The sequence below is a fragment of the Engystomops pustulosus genome, chromosome 9 (genome assembly GCF_040894005.1).
Source record: "Engystomops pustulosus chromosome 9, aEngPut4.maternal, whole genome shotgun sequence".
Lineage (NCBI taxonomy): Eukaryota > Metazoa > Chordata > Amphibia > Anura > Leptodactylidae > Engystomops > Engystomops pustulosus.
In genome coordinates, this window is record NC_092419.1 from 112,306,925 (window position 1) to 112,326,935 (window position 20,011).

At 43.1% G+C, this 20,011-nt stretch overlaps 1 protein-coding gene across 7 annotated transcripts in view; it reads left to right on the top strand.

Moving 5' to 3' along the window:
• LOC140078023 (collagen alpha-1(V) chain-like) overlaps positions 1 to 20,011 on the top strand; it is a 347,730-nt gene that overhangs the window by 173,175 nt on the left and 154,544 nt on the right. For all 7 annotated transcript variants that reach the window (XR_011849878.1, XM_072125797.1, XM_072125796.1 and 4 more), the window contains 2 exons: positions 10,358 to 10,525; positions 15,063 to 15,276. Coding sequence is in view for 6 of the 7 variants with exons in the window: in XM_072125794.1 (XP_071981895.1) it covers positions 10,358 to 10,525; positions 15,063 to 15,276 (382 nt within the window). In the remaining variant the exon portion in view is untranslated. The remainder of the gene's footprint in view (positions 1 to 10,357; positions 10,526 to 15,062; positions 15,277 to 20,011) is intronic.

Below are 20,011 nucleotides of genomic sequence, written 5' to 3' on the forward strand. Positions count from 1 at the left end.
GTATTATAGTAGTTATATTCCTGTACATAGAGGGCAGTATTATAGTAGTTATATTCCTGTGCATAGGGGGCAGTATTATAGTAGTTATATTCTTGTACATAGGAGGCAGTATTATAGCAGTTATATTCCTGTACATAGGGGCAGTATTATAGTAGTTATATTCTTGTACATAGGGGGCAGTATTATAGTAGTTATATTCCTGTACATAGGGGCAGTATTATAGTAGTTATATTCCTGTACATAGGGGGCAGTATTATAGTAGTTATATTCCTGTACATAGAGGGCAGTATTATAGTAGTTATATTCCTGTGCATAGGGGGCAGTATTATAGTAGTTATATTCTTGTACATAGGAGGCAGTATTATAGCAGTTATATTCCTGTACATAGGGGCAGTATTATAGTAGTTATATTCTTGTACATAGGGGGCAGTATTATAGCAGTTATATTCCTGTACATAGGGGCAGTATTATAGTAGTTATATTCCTGTACATAGGGGGCAGTATTATAGTAGTTATATTCCTGTACATAGGGGGCAGTATTATAGTAGTTATATTCCTGTACATAGGGGGCAGTATTATAGTAGTTATATTCCTGTACATAGGGGGCAGTATTATAGTAGTTATATTCCTGTACATAGGGGGCAGTATTATAGTAGTTATATTCTTGTACATAGGGGCAGTATTATAGTAGTTATATTCTTGTACATAGGGGGCAGTATTATAGTAGTTATATTCCTGTACATAGGGGGCAGTATTATAGTAGTTATATTCTTGTACATAGGGAGCAGTATTATAGTAGTTATATTCCTGTACATAGGGGGCGGTATTATAGTAGTTATATTCTTGTACATAGGGGGCAGTATTATAGTAGTTATATTCCTGTACATAGGAGGCAGTATTATAGTAGTTATATTCTTGTACATAGGGGGCAGTATTATAGCAGTTATATTCCTGTACATAGGAGGCAGTATTATAGTAGTTATATTCTTGTACATAGGGGGCAGTATTATAGCAGTTATATTCCTGTACATAGGGGCAGTATTATAGTAGTTATATTCCTGTACATAGGGGGCAGTATTATAGTAGTTATATTCTTGTACATAGGGGGCAGTATTATAGTAGTTATATTCCTGTACATAGGGGGCAGTATTATAGTAGTTATATTCTTGTACATAGGGGCAGTATTATAGTAGTTATATTCTTGTACATAGGGGGCAGTATTATAGTAGTTATATTCCTGTACATAGGGGTCAGTATTATAGTAGTTATATTCTTGTACATAGGGAGCAGTATTATAGTAGTTATATTCCTGTACATAGGGGGCGGTATTATAGTAGTTATATTCTTGTACATAGGGGGCAGTATTATAGTAGTTATATTCCTGTACATAGGGAGCAGTATTATAGTAGTTATATTCCTGTACATAGGGGGCAGTATTATAGTAGTTATATTCCTGTACATAGAGGGCAGTATTATAGTAGTTATATTCCTGTGCATAGGGGGCAGTATTATAGTAGTTATATTCTTGTACATAGGGGACAGTATTATAGTAGTTGTATTCTTGTACATAGGAGGCAGTATTATAGTAGTTATATTCTTGTACATAGGGGCAGTATTATAGCAGTTATATTCCTGTATATAGGGGGCTGTATTATAGTAGTTATATCCCTGTACATAGGGGCAGTATTATAGTAGTTATATTCTTGTACATAGGGGGCAGTATTATAGTAGTTATATTCTTGTACATAGGGGGCAGTATTATAGTAGTTATATTCCTGTACATAGGGGGCAGTATTATAGTAGTTATATTCTTGTACATAGGGAGCAGTATTATAGTAGTTATATTCCTGTACATAGGGGGCAGTATTATAGTAGTTATATTCCTGTACATAGTGGGCAGTATTATAGTAGTTATATTCCTGTACATAGGGGCAGTATTATAGTAGTTATATCCCTGTACATAGGGGGCAGTATTATAGTAGTTATATTCTTGTACATAGGGGGCAGTATTATAGTAGTTATATTCTTGTACATAGGGGGCAGTATTATAGTAGTTATATTCCTGTACATAGGGGGCAGTATTATAGTAGTTATATTCCTGTACATAGGGGGCAGTATTATAGTAGTTATATTCCTGTACATAGGGGCAGTATTATAGTAGTTATATTCTTGTACATAGGGGGCAGTATTATAGTAGTTATATTCCTGTACATAGGGGGCAGTATTATAATAGTTATATTCCTGTACATAGGGGGATGCATTATAGTAGCTATATTCTTGTACATAGGGGGCAGTATTATAGTAGTTATATTACTGTACATAGGGGACAGTATTATAGTAGTTATATTCCTGTACATAGGAGGCAGTATTATAGTAGTTATATTCTTGTACATAGGGGGCAGTATTATAGTAGTTATATTCTTGTACATAGGGGGGCAGTATTATAGTAGTTATATTCCTGTACATAAGGGGCGGTGTTACAGTAGTTATATTCTTGTACATAGGGGGCAGTATTATAGAAGTTATATTCTTGTACATAGGGGGCAGTATTATAGTAGTTATATTCTTGTACATAGGGGGCAGTATTATAGTAGTTATATTCTTGTACATAGGGGGCAGTAATATAGCAGTTATATCCCTGTACATAGGGGGCAGTATTATAGTAGTTATATTCCTGTACATAGGGGGCAGTATTATAGTAGTTATATTCTTGTACATAGGGGCAGTATTATAGTAGTTATATTCTTGTACATAGTGGGCAGTATTATAGTAGTTATATTCTTGTACATAGGGGGCAGTATTATAGTAGTTATATTCTTGTACATAGGGGGCAGTATTATAGTAGTTATATTCTTGTACATAGGGGGCAGTATTATAGTAGTTATATTCTTGTACATAGGGGGCAGTATTATAGTAGTTATATCCCTGTACATATGGAACAGTATTATAGTAGTTATATTCCTGTACATAGGGGGCAGTATTATAGTAGTTATATCCCTGTACATAGGGGACAGTATTATAGTAGTTATATTCCTGTACATAGGGGGCAGTATTATAGTAGTTATATTCCTGTACATAGGGGCAGTATTATAGTAGTTATATCCTTGTACATAGGGGGCAGTATTATAGTAGTTATATCCCTGTACATAGGGGGCAGTATTATAGCAGTTATGTCCCTGTACATAGGGGGCAGTATTATAGTAGTTATATTCTTGTACATAGGGGGCAGTATTATAGTAGTTATATTCCTGTACATAGGGGGCAGTATTATAGTAGTTATATTCCTATACATAGGGGGCAGTATTATAGTAGTTATATTCTTGTACATAGGGGGCAGTATTATAGTAGTTATATTCTTGTACATAGGGGGCAGTATTATAGTAGTTATATTCTTGTACATAGGGGGCAGTATTATAGTAGTTGTATTCCTGTACATAGGGGGCAGTATTATAGTAGTTATATTCTTGTACATAGGGGGCAGTATTATAGTAGTTATATTCCTGTACATGGGGGGCAGTATTATAGTAGTTATATTCCTATACATAGGGGGCAGTATTATAGTAGTTATATTCTTGTACATGGGGGGCAGTATTATAGTAGTTATATTCCTATACATAGGGGGCAGTATTATAGTAGTTATATTCTTGTACATAGGGGGCAGTATTATAGTAGTTATATTCCTGTACATAGGGGCAGTATTATAGTAGTTATATCCTTGTACATAGGGGGCAGTATTATAGTAGTTATATCCCTGTACATAGGGGGCAGTATTATAGTAGTTATATTCCTGTACATAGGAGCAGTATTTTAGTAGTTATATCCCTGTACATAGGGGGCAGTATTATAGTAGTTATATTCCTGTACATAGGGGCAGTATTATAGTAGTTATATCCTTGTACATAGGGGGCAGTATTATAGTAGTTATATCCCTGTACATAGGGGGCAGTATTATAGCAGTTATGTCCCTGTACATAGGGGGCAGTATTATAGTAGTTATATTCTTGTACATAGGGGGCAGTATTATAGTAGTTATATTCCTGTACATAGGGGGCAGTATTATATTAGTTATATTCCTATACATAGGGGGCAGTATTATAGTAGTTATATTCTTGTACATAGGGGGCAGTATTATAGTAGTTATATTCTTGTACATAGGGGGCAGTATTATAGTAGTTATATTCTTGTACATAGGGGGCAGTATTATAGTAGTTGTATTCCTGTACATAGGGGGCAGTATTATAGTAGTTATATTCTTGTACATAGGGGGCAGTATTATAGTAGTTATATTCCTGTACATGGGGGGCAGTATTATAGTAGTTATATTCCTATACATAGGGGGCAGTATTATAGTAGTTATATTCTTGTACATGGGGGGCAGTATTATAGTAGTTATATTCCTATACATAGGGGGCAGTATTATAGTAGTTATATTCTTGTACATAGGGGGCAGTATTATAGTAGTTATATTCTTGTACATAGGGGGCAGTATTATAGCAGTTATATTCTTGTACATAGGGGGCAGTATTGTAGTAGTTATATTCCTGTACATAGGAGGCAGTATTATAGTAGTTATATTCTTGTACATAGGGGGCAGTATTATAGTAGTTATATTCCTGTACATAGGGGGGCAGTATTATAGTAGTTATATTCTTGTACATAGGGGGCAGTATTATAGTAGTTATATCCCTGTACATAGGGGGCAGTATTATAGTAGTTATATTCCTGTACATAGGGGGCAGTATTATAGTAGTTATATTCCTGTACATAGGGGGCAGTATTATAGTAGTTATATTCCTGTACATAGGGGGCAGTATTATAGCAGTTATATTCCTGTACATAGGGGGCAGTATTATAGTAGTTATATTCTTGTACATAGGGGCAGTATTATAGTAGTTATATTCTTGTACATAGGGGGCAGTATTATAGTAGTTATATTCTAGTACATAGGAGGCAGTATTATAGTTGTTATATTCCTGTACATAGGGGGCAGTATTATAGTAGTTATATTCTTGTACATAGGGGGCAGTATTATAGTAGTTATATTCCTGCACATAGAGGGCAGTATTATAGTAGTTATATTCCTGTACATAGGGGGCACTATTATAGTAGTTATATTCCTGTACATAGGGGGCAGTATTATAGTAGTTATATTCTTGTACATAGGGGGCAGTATTATAGCAGTTATATTCTTGTACATAGGGGGCAGTATTTGTATACTTCTCAGGCGTCTTGCAGTGTGTTATGATCTCTGTGCTCCTCCTGGCTGATGTCTCTATTCCTGGCATAGCCTGTGACTCCCAGGATAGAAGATGGGAGCTGTATTTATAGGCTCTAGTACATGTCTCAGCTGTTGATGAGCTGGATATGTGGTTATCGGCTTCCAGAATTTCCTTCTGTTGGGCAGAGAGATTTCTGTGGACACTGGGTGTGGTAGGATGAGATGATGCTATAACACCACTAATATTATACTAGATGTGTTCTGGATTGTGTTGATTGAGTCTCAGATGTGAAAATGTAGATAAATGTCCAAATCAGTCAGCGACTTCTTTATTTATATTTGGATTCTACCAGATAGCATCAGTCCCAGCTGTATCTCATCTCCATGTATCCCCAGCCTATGTACCGATGTTATCCTGTGTATCTCATCTCCATGTATCCCCAGCCTATGTACCGATGTTATCCGGTGTATCTCATCCTCATGTATCCCCAGCCTATGTACCGATGTTATCCTGTGTATCTCATCTCCATGTATCCCCAGCCTATGTACCGATGTTATCCGCTGTATCCCATCCCCATGTATCCCCAGCCTATGTACCGATGTTATCCGGTGTATCTCATCTCCATGTATCCCCAGCCTATGTACTGATGTTATCCAGTGTATCTCATCCCCATGTATCCCCAGCCTATGTACTGATGTTATCCGCTGTATCCCATCCCCATGTATCCCCAGCCTATGTACTGATGTTATCCGGTGTATCTCATCCCCATGTATCCCCAGCCTATGTACCGATGTTATCCGCTGTATCTCATCTCCATGTATCCCCAGCCTATGTACCGATGTTATCCTGTGTATCTCATCTCCATGTATCCCCAGCCTATGTACCGATGTTATCCGGTGTATCTCATCCTCATGTATCCCCAGCCTATGTACCGATGTTATCCGGTGTATCTCATCCCCATGTATCCCCAGCCTATGTACTGATGTTATCCGGTGTATCCCATCCCCATGTATCCCCAGCCTATGTACCGATGTTATCCGGTGTATCTCATCCTCATGTATCCCCAGCCTATGTACCGATGTTATCCGGTGTATCCCATCCTCATGTATCCCCAGCCTATGTACCGATGTTATCCGCTGTATCCCATCACCATGTATCCCAGCCTATGTACCGATGTTATCCTGTGTATCTCATCCTCATGTATCCCCAGCCTATGTACTGATGTTATCCTGTGTATCTCATCTCCATGTATCCCCAGCCTATGTACCGATGTTATCCGCTGTATCCCATCCCCATGTATCCCCAGCCTATGTACCGATGTTATCCGGTGTATCTCATCTCCATGTATCCCCAGCCTATGTACCGATGTTATCCGGTGTATCTCATCCTCATGTATCCCCAGCCTATGTACTGATGTTATCCCCATGTATCTCATCCCCATGTTGTCTGATGCCCTTGCCCTCAGACAGCTTGTCTGATAACAAGTGTCCAGAGGGAGCAGGGAGCTTGTGCCAAGTTGTCTGATGGCCCCTATAACAAGTGTCCAGAGGGGGCAGGGAGCTTGTGCCAAGTTGTCTGATGCCCCTATAACAAGTGTCCAGAGGGGGCAGGGAGCTTGTGCCAAGTTGTCTGATGCCCCTATAACAAGTGTCCAGAGGGAGCAGGGAGCTCCTGCCAAGTTGTCTGATGCCCCTATAACAAGTGTCCAGAGGGGGCAGGGAGCTCCCACCAAGTTGTCTGATGCCCCTATAACAAGTGTCCAGAGGGAGCAGGGAGCTCCTGCCAAGTTGTCTGATGCCCCTATAACAAGTGTCCAGAGGGGGCAGGGAGCTCCTGCCAAGTTGTCTGATGCCCCTATAACAAGTGTCCAGAGGGGGCAGGGAGCTCCCACCAAGTTGTCTGATGCCCCTATAACAAGTGTCCAGAGGGGGCAGGGAGCTCCTGCCAAGTTGTCTGATGCCCCTATAACAAGTGTCCAGAGGGGGCAGGGAGCTCCTGCCAAGTTGTCTGATGCCCCTATAACAAGTGTCCAGAGGGGGCAGGGAGCTCGTGCCAAGTTGTCTGATGGCCCCTATAACAAGTGTCCAGAGGGGGCAGGGAGCTCATGCCAAGTTGTCTGATGCCCCTATAACAAGTGTCCAGAGGGGGCAGGGAGCTTGTGCCAAGTTGTCTGATGCCCCTATAACAAGTGTCCAGAGGGGGCAGGGAGCTTGTGCCAAGTTGTCTGATGCCCCTATAACAAGTGTCCAGAGGGGGCAGGGAGCTTGTGCCAAGTTGTCTGATGCCCCTATAACAAGTGTCCAGAGGGGGCAGGGAGCAGAATTGGATAAGAACTAGCTGTGGACACATTCTTGTAGGGAATGCCACATGTAACAGTGATGGTACAAGCCTTGTGTAGGGAGCATATTGTCGGCTCTCTGCATCTTACATAAATGCTCTTTAGTAGTCGTTACAAGATTAATGCCTGACAACCCGTCCATCCAGTGTGTGATCCGGAATGGAAATGCTCATCCGGATGTTTCCCGGGATAAATTGTTCCTGACCTGTGTTATTCTGGTGACAGTCCAGCTTGGGGCAGGTTCTCCGTGTCCGGAAGCTTCTCAGCGGAGTTGTCTTACACCGCACCATGTCTGACCACTAGGAGACTGTGCACACCTGTACATCCCCCGTAACTTCCCATTGTATTCCACCATAGCCGTGCAATTATCACTACAGCAAGTCCTATAGAGGGATCACTTCTCCCAGTATCCGCACATTGAGGAGGAGAGAAAAAATAGAAATGAGAAAAAGATTTCATTAATCCAAGATTGTGATGAACATGTGAGCTGCCGCCATCCGGTCATCCTGCTCCTTAGTAATCAGCCTGGCATCATTCCCGCTGGTGCCACATCCCAATGAGGGGACATCACCCTGACGTCCTCCATGATCTAGCCCCCACATCCCGAGAGCCAGAATAAGCTGCAGTCATATTGGATGTGACATTCTGTTATCTTACAGATAATTAAGAGCGATGTTACTTGCTTTAGTATATTTCCCCCCTGATTGATGTGGTAATCTGCTTCATTGTTCCGCACCAGGGCATGTAACAAATTGTGGATGTCACAGGAAGCTTTTTAGCACCAGAGATGTATTAATTCTCTGTTCCTGAGCTGACACTTCTCCTCCGTTATGTGTGTATGCATTATCCTCTGCAGGGAGCATCGCCCTCTTATCAATATGTGTCCTTCAGCCCAGACAGGGAAGGCATGGCAAGGGTTAATTCTCATTGGGAATTCTGGTGATGGTGACTCGTATGATGATGTTACTAATATCTCCTCCTGGTTTGGTTACTACTGGCGGTCCCTGATTTACAGACTGCCTCTAGTTACAGGCGACCTCTCTGCCACCTGTGACCTCTGGTGAAGTCCCTGGATGTTGCATTAGTCCCAGGCTGCAATGATCAGCTGTAAGACTTTATGGATAATACTCGTTCCCATGACAAAATTTTGAAAATTCAATTGTCCCTGGGACAAAAAGAATTTTGTCTGGAGTTACAATTATAAAATATACAGTTCTGACTTAAATAGAAATTCAACTTAAGTACAAACCTAAAAAGAACAATTCTGTATGTAACCCGGGGGCTGCCTGTATTCCAAATGCAACATGTGACCTTCTGTGACCTTGTGACACAATGGGGCACATTTACTTACCCGGCCCATTCGCGATCCAGCGGCGCGTTCTCTGCACAGGATTCGGGTCCGGCTGGGATTTAAGATGGTAGTTCCTCCGCCGTCCACCAGGTGGCGCTGCAGCGCCGAAAATAATCTTAACGCCCCGGAATGCACCATCCCATAGCAGGTGAAGGTAAGCGCTCCCCAAGCGACACATTTTCGGTTTTTAAATGCGGCGGTTTTTCCGAATACGTCGGGTTTTCGTTCGGCCACGTCCCCCCCCCCATTTCTGTCGCGCGCATGGCGGCCCCGATGCGCCACAATCCGATCGCGTGCGCCAAAAACCCGGGGCAATTCATGTACAAGCGGCGCAAATCGGAAATATTCGGGTAACACGTCGGGAAAACGCGAATCGGGCCCTTAGTAAATGACCCCCAATGTATCTTCATCATTCAGGGCCTGATATTTCCTCTCTGTGATTATTTGTGATTGGACTTCATTGCTTCCATGTTTGTAATGGGTTTTGCATAACTTGTGTTATGGATGCAGTTTGGTTTAGGCTTCCTGGCGGCAGAGTTATAGTCATATGAGGCAATTGTCAGCAGTGAGAAAAGGAAGTTTTCATCCATATTTTGTAACAGCGGGGGCGCATCTGTGCGGCATACGTTTGTCACTGATGCCTTGTAAAGGAAGCCTACTAATAAGCTCCGGTACTCTGCCCCAGCCCGACCCTTTTTTTTTTTTTTTGTTTAAGCTTTTACTTGAGCAGAACCATATAAAAATGTTATCTATTATGTATGCAAGCTTTCTCTAGAGGCTACTTGGCATTGGAGCGGGGGTCCAATAGGCCCCCAATAGCCTCTTCTGATCCCTCCTAGGGGCTTCTCTTCAGCACGTGGCACACTCATCCGCGAAGCCGGAATGGATCACAATTTTAGAAACACAATCCAACCCGAGCGGGAAGTGGTTTGACCGGGTCGCCTAAACAACTCAACATGGCGCTTGTTAGCGATCGCAGACCTTTTAGATGGAAGTGACCAGCCCCTTCCCATTCCCCTTGGATTGTGTTTCTAAACACAACGCAAACAGAACGTGTGAGCACAGCCTGAAGGTCAGACCCTCTTGTTTCATTCAAGCCTCAAGCCAAGTGTATTCATAGTAAATGTGCCTCTCGGGCAGGGAATGTCAGGTCAGTACTTGACAGTAAGTATTTGCAGCTGACAGTCATGTCAAGGCCGGTGACTTTATGAAGCCAACTGTGTTACTAAACAGTCCTGCTATGTAGACATGGAGGTCGCCTATAGGGGTCTAGTAAGAATGATGGACATAGCAGAGGACTCTAGATAGAGAAGACCTTTGCTCCGCTCATTCTTAGGACTGGCGCCAGCAGCTCTTCCTCTATAAAACTTCTCCTGAGTGTCTGACTGTATTGTGTTCCCATAAATAGCGTGTGCCGAGTCTAATGTCCTGTCTCCCCTCCTCTTACAGGTGAACCCGCAGATGTGCTGAAGGTTTTAGATTTTCACAATTTACCAGACGGAGTCAAAAAGACGACAGGACTTTGTTCAAACAGAAAATCAACAAAGGGACCAGATGTGGCGTACAGGGTATCCAAAAATGCCCAGCTCAGCGCCCCGACCAAGCAGCTGTTTCCAGGTAAGTACTCCCTGCACTCCTTCATTACACACCGGCTTCCGCTATATCATCAGCACCAGACAGGAAGGAATGGCTGCAACTTTACAGATGTGGAACTGATATCTCTCCTAGTCCTTGTATCTAAGGGTGTATTCACATGGTGCAGGTACAGCTGTATCCGATAAATGCAGAGTGTGGGGTGAGGTTATATTAATGATGTCACCAGATCTGGTCAGTGGTATTAGAAAGTGTTTTTAGACTGTATCCACCCGCACCGTGCACCCGGGAATGCACCGCTGATAAGACACGTGGCTGTGTCCATGAATCGCTGACTGTGACGTTTCCTGTTTCATGGACTGACGGACGGACTCAGTCCATGACCAGTTAAATCCACATAAAAATCAGATCAGATAAATGCCTGCAGTTTTTGTGCGCAGCTTTAATGTGGTTATAACTGCGCCATCTGAACACGGCCTACTTGTCATCATTATTATAAATTCTGGGATTTCTAGGGCACAGTCACACGTGGCTTTTCCAAATGCATTGCAACTGCTGAAGAGGGATTTGCCTCATAAATGGACGTTAACCATTGCGCTTACAAACCGCACATGTTTACATGATGTTAACGCTTGTGTTATCGGTCGTGTTTTGTAAACACAAATCTCACGTCAGCTGTTGCAATGCATTTCCATAAACCACGTGAGACTGTGCCCTTGTACGTACACTCCATATAGACATGAAGGCCGCTACTTACTGTAGAAACATGTTCTGTATCCTACCCCCGGGGAATGCGCTGACTTCATAGTGACATCTTTCTAGGAGTATATGGAGACCTTTTGTGAACTGCAGGAGGATAATAATTCATCCTTCCAGCATTTATGTAGCTGTAAAGCGCTGACCTATTAGCACAGCTACTGGAAACAGAACCTTGTGTCACCTCCTCCTCAGTAATGGGGAGAATCGGCCATCGTGTCCTCTCCTCCCGCACACTATTTCCACTTTAGAAAAGTTCATTTAAATAATAAAGCAGATGTTGTCCTGATTATGAGGGTCCCTGGAGCCCCCTGTACTCTGCAGAGCGCTGTGCTATGTCCTGTGCTGCAGAGTATTTCCAGATAACGGAGAAGCTCTATTATCAGCTGACAGAACAGGACTCCATTACTTCATAGGTACAATGTATCGCTCTCTCATCTGCCCTCCAGGCAGCACTGAGCACTTAGCAATCCCCAGGGGGGTGTAGGAACATCCCTGCCGTCTACTCTCACACATTCAGTATTTGGCTCTAGTGTTTGTAAAGCAGGAGTGGCTCCAAAATCTAGAGGATGTATAGATATCAGTCCTCACACTACTGTGCTCTTACCTCTCTGCATTGAACTGCTCCCTAACAGGTTTCTGGTTAAGTACTACAGCAGAAACAGTGGAGTTCATTGCACAGAACACAGCAGTGTGAGGTCTGATTACAGATCTCTCCTGGGATAATACATAAAACTGGCTGCAGTGAGCACAGAGCACAGCAGTGTGAGGTATAATTGCACATCTTTCCAGGGACAATACATAACACTGGCTGCAGAGAGCACAGAGCACAGCAGTGTGAGGTCTGATTACACATCTCTCCAGGGGCAAAACATTGCCTGCATAGAGCACAGAGCACAGCAGTGTGAAGACACACCCCTAAGCTCCACTGACTTGAGCCTGTGTGGTCACACCTGCTGATTGAGTCCTTTTCAAAGTTAAAGATGGTGGAAGGAAATCTACCACCAGGATGAAGGATTGTAAACCAAGCACACTGACATACGCCTCAGGCATTTCCTATGGAGGCGCGCGCGGGCACGGCCGCGCGCAGCGCCGAGCTACCTCGGGGCTGTAAATCAAAATGTGTTTAAACCGCGATATAGCGGTTTAAAACACTAGCTAAGGTAAGCTCCAGCACCAGCTCACCCTGAGCTGGTGCCCGGTGTTTACATCTAATACCTACCTTCAGAAGTGGTAGGTTTCCTTTAAGGAGGTGCATGATCCTTCCAGAGGGGGCGCACACCAGTATGTCAGTGTGGTTTACTATCTTCATATCTCCTTTAACATTGACCTGTCATTTCATCCAGTAGAAACCGACATGGTGACCTAGTAAGGCCTCAGACACACATTGTGGAAGATTTGTAGATTATGGGGCACTTATCAGATGTCTGGCTTTGTGCGTCTTGTTTTTGGAACTTTTCTTGGCTTTTCCGCTGGTCAGATACATATGTGGCGTTTGGTGTTTTAGTGAATTTGCAGCTTTTTAAAACAAAAGTAGCAAAAAGTCGCAATCAGTTCCCCAGCTAATCTCTACACCTGGTCTGAGGCAGCCACAGATTTGCATCCAAAGGGTGAAGACACACGTGGCGTTTTTGGGCCGTTTTTAGTTAGTGTGCTTTCAGATTGTAAAAAACTCATGCGTTTTTGACAGGTTTGACCAATTATCTTAATTCAAACTGGTCAAAAATGCATGCGTTTTTTTCCGATCTGAAAACGCTTTACTAAAAACGGCCCAAAAACGGCCTAAAAACGCCACGTGTGTCTTCACCCAAATTTGCTCCTTTTTTTGTGGATTCAGGTGATAACTCGGGGAACACTGCAGAGAACTCCGCAATGGCAAACTTTAAACGGGGAAAGTTTTAGGCGCAAAAAAATCACAAATGAGCACAAGCGCCATAAAAAGTCTAAAAAATGAAAGAAAAAGGCAAGCCAATACGTTTCCCCTTATGAGTCCAGTGTATGACGTGAGGACCAGTTATAAGATGTCAGACGTATTATATAAGGAAAATCTCACTCTCGCAATCAAGTGGATTGGTATTTACTTTGGATTTTGGAATTTGACAGAAACGTTGTTGATATTGGGAATGTAGAGAGTCTGGGGGCATCTCAGCAAACACAGACAAGTCTCAACCTCTAGAGGAATGAGCAGCGCGACGTGGGGGGGCTCATAATCTAATCTCACTACACAATGGACACGTGTAATGAGGAGACTCAACTTTCCTGCCTGCAAGTCATTACTGCAAATGAAGAACAAGCCCCGCGCTGCTACAGCCCGGCCGCAGTGTAATACATCCGGGATCCAGAGGGCAAGGACAGGCACCCAGGGTTCTCTATCCACAGGCTCAGCTCTGATCACTTCAGTAGTGACGACCTGCAGTACCAGACACAACCATGGATGGATGTGGCGCTGTTTCTGATAAGAAGCAGCCGTGTTTTCGGGATCTCTGACCCTGCATTATACCTTGGGCATCCTTCCTGCTGGTCGTTTTGGTTTTGCAGTGTCTGTAATCTCACACATTCCATTTCTATGTCAATGGGAAACATATGATTGGCCCCGTTCTGCCTTCTCTCCAGCCCACGTATCACCAGACAAGAATGTGCTGTTTAAGCAATATTTAACGAAAAATGAAAGACCAAAAAGTAGAAAGTGATTGAGTGGTTTGGGCAATGGTGAGATATCGGCTCCGGTTACATTGAGCGCCCGGGCAGCCTGTGCATGCGGCTTGTATCATCCCTCTGGTGTCACACTAGTAATAATCACTTACATTATTTATTACAAGTCAATATGCAAATTAACCTACCAGCAATAAATTATCTTAGTAAAATATGGAAGAAAACTGACATAATCCACCACTACAAAACTTACTATGAAACGCGATCACCTGGAGACCCAAATCTCTGGAGGTGACCTGAAGTGACCTGGAATGTCTGTAATTCCTTAGAGGTAACGCAATTGACACAAGACCCAACGTTCCCAGAAGATTTTTCCATTTTAATAACTCTGAAAACCAAAAAGGGAGAACCAATCCTTCCTGATGTCCATATACAAGGCGCAAGGCATCCAGCAGATCAGAGTGGAGCTGGGGAGGTCACGCGTCTTCCTGTTTAATGACCCAACAATGGGATATTTTCTGCCTCATGACCTCATTAACAACTGATTGTGTAACGAGGGAGTGAGACTCCTGTAACGTAAGTGATGAGGCTTATCAGATAGTGGGTGAGAGCCCTGCACCAGGAGGGCAATGCCGTCCATTAGTGGCTCTGCCCAACTGCTTGAGAGGCCTTTGACCTTATCCTAAGTGAGGTGGAGATAGCACAAGGGGGTACTTATGATGAGGAGCTTTTGACCTCTGTACAGTGTAGTATTGGCATGGACATAGGATGCCTCATAGGTCATTCAGGATTTAGGATAGCAGAAGAGGACACATGCATAGAAAGAGACAACCTTAGTGGGGTCTGTAAGGAGGGATGATCCCAGGTCGGCCCATTCTTGTCTATGGGGGTAGAGTGAGAACCAGGCTATCATGTCCCATTAGGTAGGTGTGGTTGTTGATCCAGAAAAAGACTGGATATGCCCTATCTGTTCCAACACAGCCACGCGTGTGAGCAATCCGGCCACTGTAAAACGTGTGTGTGGAGGAAACATGAGCTGGACCGTTCTGGGGTTCTTTATGTAGATAGCGGCTGAACTAACCTTCTGGTCTGGCTATAAGATGTTACAGAGCAGATACTGACATGATACTAACGCTTTCCATCTTCCCCACAGATGCCCCATTCCCAGAAGATTTTTCCATTTTAATAACTGTGAAACCCAAAAAGGGAAGCCAATCCTTCCTGATGTCCATATACAACGAGCAAGGCATCCAGCAGATCGGAGTGGAGCTGGGGAGGTCACCCGTCTTCCTGTTTGAAGATCATTTAGGAAAGCCTGGCCCCGAGGACTACCCCCTCTTCAGCGGCATCAATCTCTCCGATGGCAAGTAAGTAACAACAACACGCAGAATGTCAGAATCTCTCTGACCTGCTAGTAACCTATAGAAATGTCTGAGGCTGCTGCACATTTTCTGTAATGAGGAAACTTTATTGCAGCCTTAATTTATGGAGAGATTTTCCGGAGTGACGGTCGCTCAGGGAGCGCGCCATTATCCGCAGTATTATAGGAGACTCATTAGCGCTGACAGCAGTTATTATGTTGCTCCCTAGAGGAAGCTACAAGGTTCTACACATCATTATCACATAGGATTTCAGAGTGTGGACAGCGCCGGCCCCCGGCCCCTAGTAATTACACCGGGTACCAGCTCCGCCTCGCCTGGATTACATATATATTTATATATGGGCGCAGTTTGCAGCTAAAAGAAGAATGTTGCAGCTTTTTATCCTCAATATCTCAATGAGAAAACTGCAATGATCCATCAGCTCCGTCTGCCCCATCTGCGGCGTCCTAAGGTACAAGAGGTGTAACCAAGGCGTCTGCTGTAGTTTATGGGACACACGACCCAGAGAGGACATAAAGATTTTCAATATCCGTCATCATTAAACTGAGCTGGATATCGGCAAAATAACAAAGTATGTTCAGCAGAGTTTGTTTCTGTTCGATAGTGTTTAGAGTTCTCATTATGGAGGGAGAGAGCATTTACATCCGTGCGAGCGCGATTTACTGAGATATAACTAAAGCTAATTAGGCGTCTGACCTTGGGCTAGTTTAACACTGAGGTCTATACTATTAATCACAGATTTTATTACAAAAGCAGAGAAACTCTGAAAAAATACGTTTTCCCATTGTAATTATTCAGAATTCCTAATTAATAATTTGTTAGCAGAACTAATTGCCAAGAAACAGAGGACCCTGACCTCTCACCAATAACTCATTATTGTAATGTACAAAGACAGCACGATTAATCATTACTCATCCTGTACTGATCCTATATTATACCCCAGAGCTGCACTCACTATTCTGCTGCTGGTGCAGTCACTGTGTACATACATGACATTACTTATCCTGTACTGATCCTGAGTTACATCCTATATTATACCCCAGAGCTGCACTCACTATTCTGCTGCTGGTGCAGTCACTGTGTACATACATGACATTACTTATCCTGTACTGATCCTGAGTTACATCCTGTATTATACCCCAGAGCTGCACTCACTATCTGCTGCTGGTGCAGTCACTGTGTACATACATGACATTACTTATCCTGTACTGATCCTGAGTTACATCCTGTATTATACTCCAGAGCTGCACTCACTATTCTGCTGCTGGTGCAGTCACTGTGTACATACATGACATTACTTATCCTGTACTGATCCTGAGTTACATCCTGTATTATACTCCAGAGCTGCACTCACTATTCTGCTGCTGGTGCAGTCACTGTGTACATACATGACATTACTTATCCTGTACTGATCCTGAGTTATATCCTGTATTATACCCCAGAGCTGCACTCACTATTCTGCTGCTGGTGCAGTCACTGTGTACATACATGACATTACTTATCCTGTACTGATCCTGAGTTATATCCTGTATTATACCCCAGAGCTGCACTCACTATTCTGCTGCTGGTGCAGTCACTGTGTACATACATGACATTACTGATCCTGTACTGATCCTGAGTTACATCCTGTATTATATCCCAGAGCTGCACTCACTATTCTGCTGCTGGTGCAGTCACTGTGTACATACATGACATTACTTATCCTGTACTGATCCTGAGTTACATCCTGTATTATACCCCAGAGCTGCACTCACTATTCTGCTGCTGGTGCAGTCACTGTGTACATACATGACATTACTTATCCTGTACTGATCCTGAGTTACATCCTGTATTATACTCCAGAGCTGCACTCACTATTCTGCTGCTGGTGCAGTCACTGTGTACATACATGACATTACTTATCCTGTACTGATCCTGAGTTACATCCTGTATTATACACCAGAGCTGCACTCACTATTCTGCTGCTGGTGCAGTCACTGTGTACATACATGACATTAATTATCCTGTACTGATCCTGAGTTACATCCTGTATTATACCCCAGAGCTGCACTCACTATTCTGCTGCTGGAGCAGTCACTGTGTACTTACATGACATTACTTATCCTGTACTGATCCTGAGTTACATCCTGCATTATACCCCAGAGCTGCACTCACTATTCTGCTGCTGGTGCAGTCACTGTGTACATACATGACATTACTTATCCTGTACTGATCCTGAGTTACATCCTGTATTATACTCCATAGCTGCACTCACTATTCTGCTGCTGGTGCAGTCACTGTGTACATACATGACATTACTTATCCTGTACTGATCCTGAGTTACATCCTGTATTATACCCCAGAGCTGCACTCACTATTCTGCTGCTGGTGCAGTCACTGTGTACATACATGACATTACTTATCCTGTACTGATCCTGAGTTACATCCTGTATTATACCCCAGAGCTGCACTCACTATTCTGCTGCTGGTGCAGTCACTGTGTACATACATGACATTAATTATCCTGTACTGATCCTGAGTTACATCCTGTATTATACCCCAGAGCTGCACTCACTATTCTGCTGCTGGTGCAGTCACTGAGTACATACATGACATTACTTATCCTGTACTGATTCTGAGTTACATCCTGTATTATACTCCAGAGCTGCACTCACTATTCTGCTGCTGGTGCAGTCACTGTGTACATACATGACATTAATTATCCTGTACTGATCCTGAGTTACATCCTGTATTATACCCCAGAGCTGCACTCACTATTCTGCTGCTGGTGCAGTCACTGTGTACATACATGACATTACTTATCCTGTACTGATCCTGAGTTACATCCTGTATTATACTCCATAGCTGCACTCACTATTCTGCTGCTGGTGCAGTCACTGTGTACATACATGACATTACTTATCCTGTACTGATCCTGAGTTACATCCTGTATTATACTCCAGAGCTGCACTCACTATTCTGCTGATGGTGCAGTCACTGTGTACATACATGACATTACTTATCCTGTACTGATCCTGAGTTACATCCTGTATTATACCCCAGAGCTGCACTCACTATTCTGCTGCTGGTGCAGTCACTGTGTACATACATGACATTACTTATCCTGTATTCATCCTGTATTATACTCCACAGCTGCACTCAAGATACTGCATGTGGTTACTGTAAGCATAGCTCCCAACCGTCCCGATTTTGCCGGGAAAGTCCCGTTCAGCATCAGGTCAGATCAGCATCTGTCCATATATGGTCTCCAGGGCTTCCCCAGACACAAGCTCTTTATTTAATTAAATTAAATAAAGTTTTGCCCAGGCTGAGATTCGAACCTGGGACCCTCTGCACTGCAGCTCTGGGGTATAATACAGGATGTAACTCAGGATCAGTACAGGATAAGTAATGTCATGTATGTACACAGTGACTGCACCAGCAGCAGAATAGTGAGTGCAGCTCTGGAGTATAATACAGGATGTAACTCAGGATCAGTACAGGATAAGTAATGTCATGTATGTACACAGTGACTGCACCAGCAGCAGAATAGTGAGTGCAGCTCTGGAGTATAATACAGGATGTAACTCAGGATCAGTAATGTCATGGCAAATAACACTTCTTAGTTACCAGAAATCCTCAGCTCTGCCTTAACCAACTGAGCTATAAGCCAAGTGATACAGAGCTGAGGATTTCTGGTAACTAAGAAGTGTTATCTGCCACTGTTACACTGTGACACAGACTAATGCACTGATATATAGAGAGGGATCTTCTCAGAGATTATTATTGTAATTATCAGACTATTATTATTATTATAAATTTTATTATTTTTATTATTATGGAGATGATTATTAATAATAGTAAAATAATAATAATCATCTCAATGATAATAATAATCTCCATAATAATAATAATAGTCTCCATAATAATAATAGTCTCAATAATTACAATAATCTCTGAGAAGATCCCTCTCTATATACCAAAGTATTAAATCTGTGTCACAGTGTAACAGTAGTCATAGTTCTTAGTTACCAGAATTCTTCACCTTGATAATCACAGAGGTTATAGCTCAGTTGGTTGAGGCGCTCTGTCATTATTGTACATGGACACTGCAGGTTCTGGGTTCAAATCCCAATGAGGATATTTTTTTTTATTTTTTTATTGAGATGATTTTTAACCCCTTCCCGACATTTGACGTAATAGTACTGCATCGCGGGAGGTGCGTTCCCGCAAAATGCAGTACTATTACGTCAAGCTTCTGGCGCCGGCTCCTGAACGGAGCCGGCGCCAGAAGCTGCGGGTGTCGGCTATATATTATAGCCGACACCCGCCTCTAACACCCGCGATCGGAGATTTCTCCGATCGCGGGTGTTAACCCCTAACACGCCGCGGTCGCGCTGACCGCGGCGTGTTAGAGGCATTTAAAGATACCTGAAGTTGAATCGGACCCCCCCGCGGCGCTTACCGGGGGGGTCCGCTGCTCCGATCGCAGCCCCGGGACTGCCGGTGCCCGGGGCTGCGAGATCTCCCTCCGGAAGCCGGGTCCGTGCCTCCTGGCAGGACCCGGCTGTAAGACACTGGGCATGCGCAGCATGCTCAGTGTCTTACATTACACAGTGCAATACATCTGTATTGCACTGTGTAACCTGTAAAAAAGCTTGAACAAGTGATCAGAAGATCACTTGTTCAAGCTTAGATGTCAGTAACAGTAAAAAAAGTAAAAATAAATAAATAAACGTTT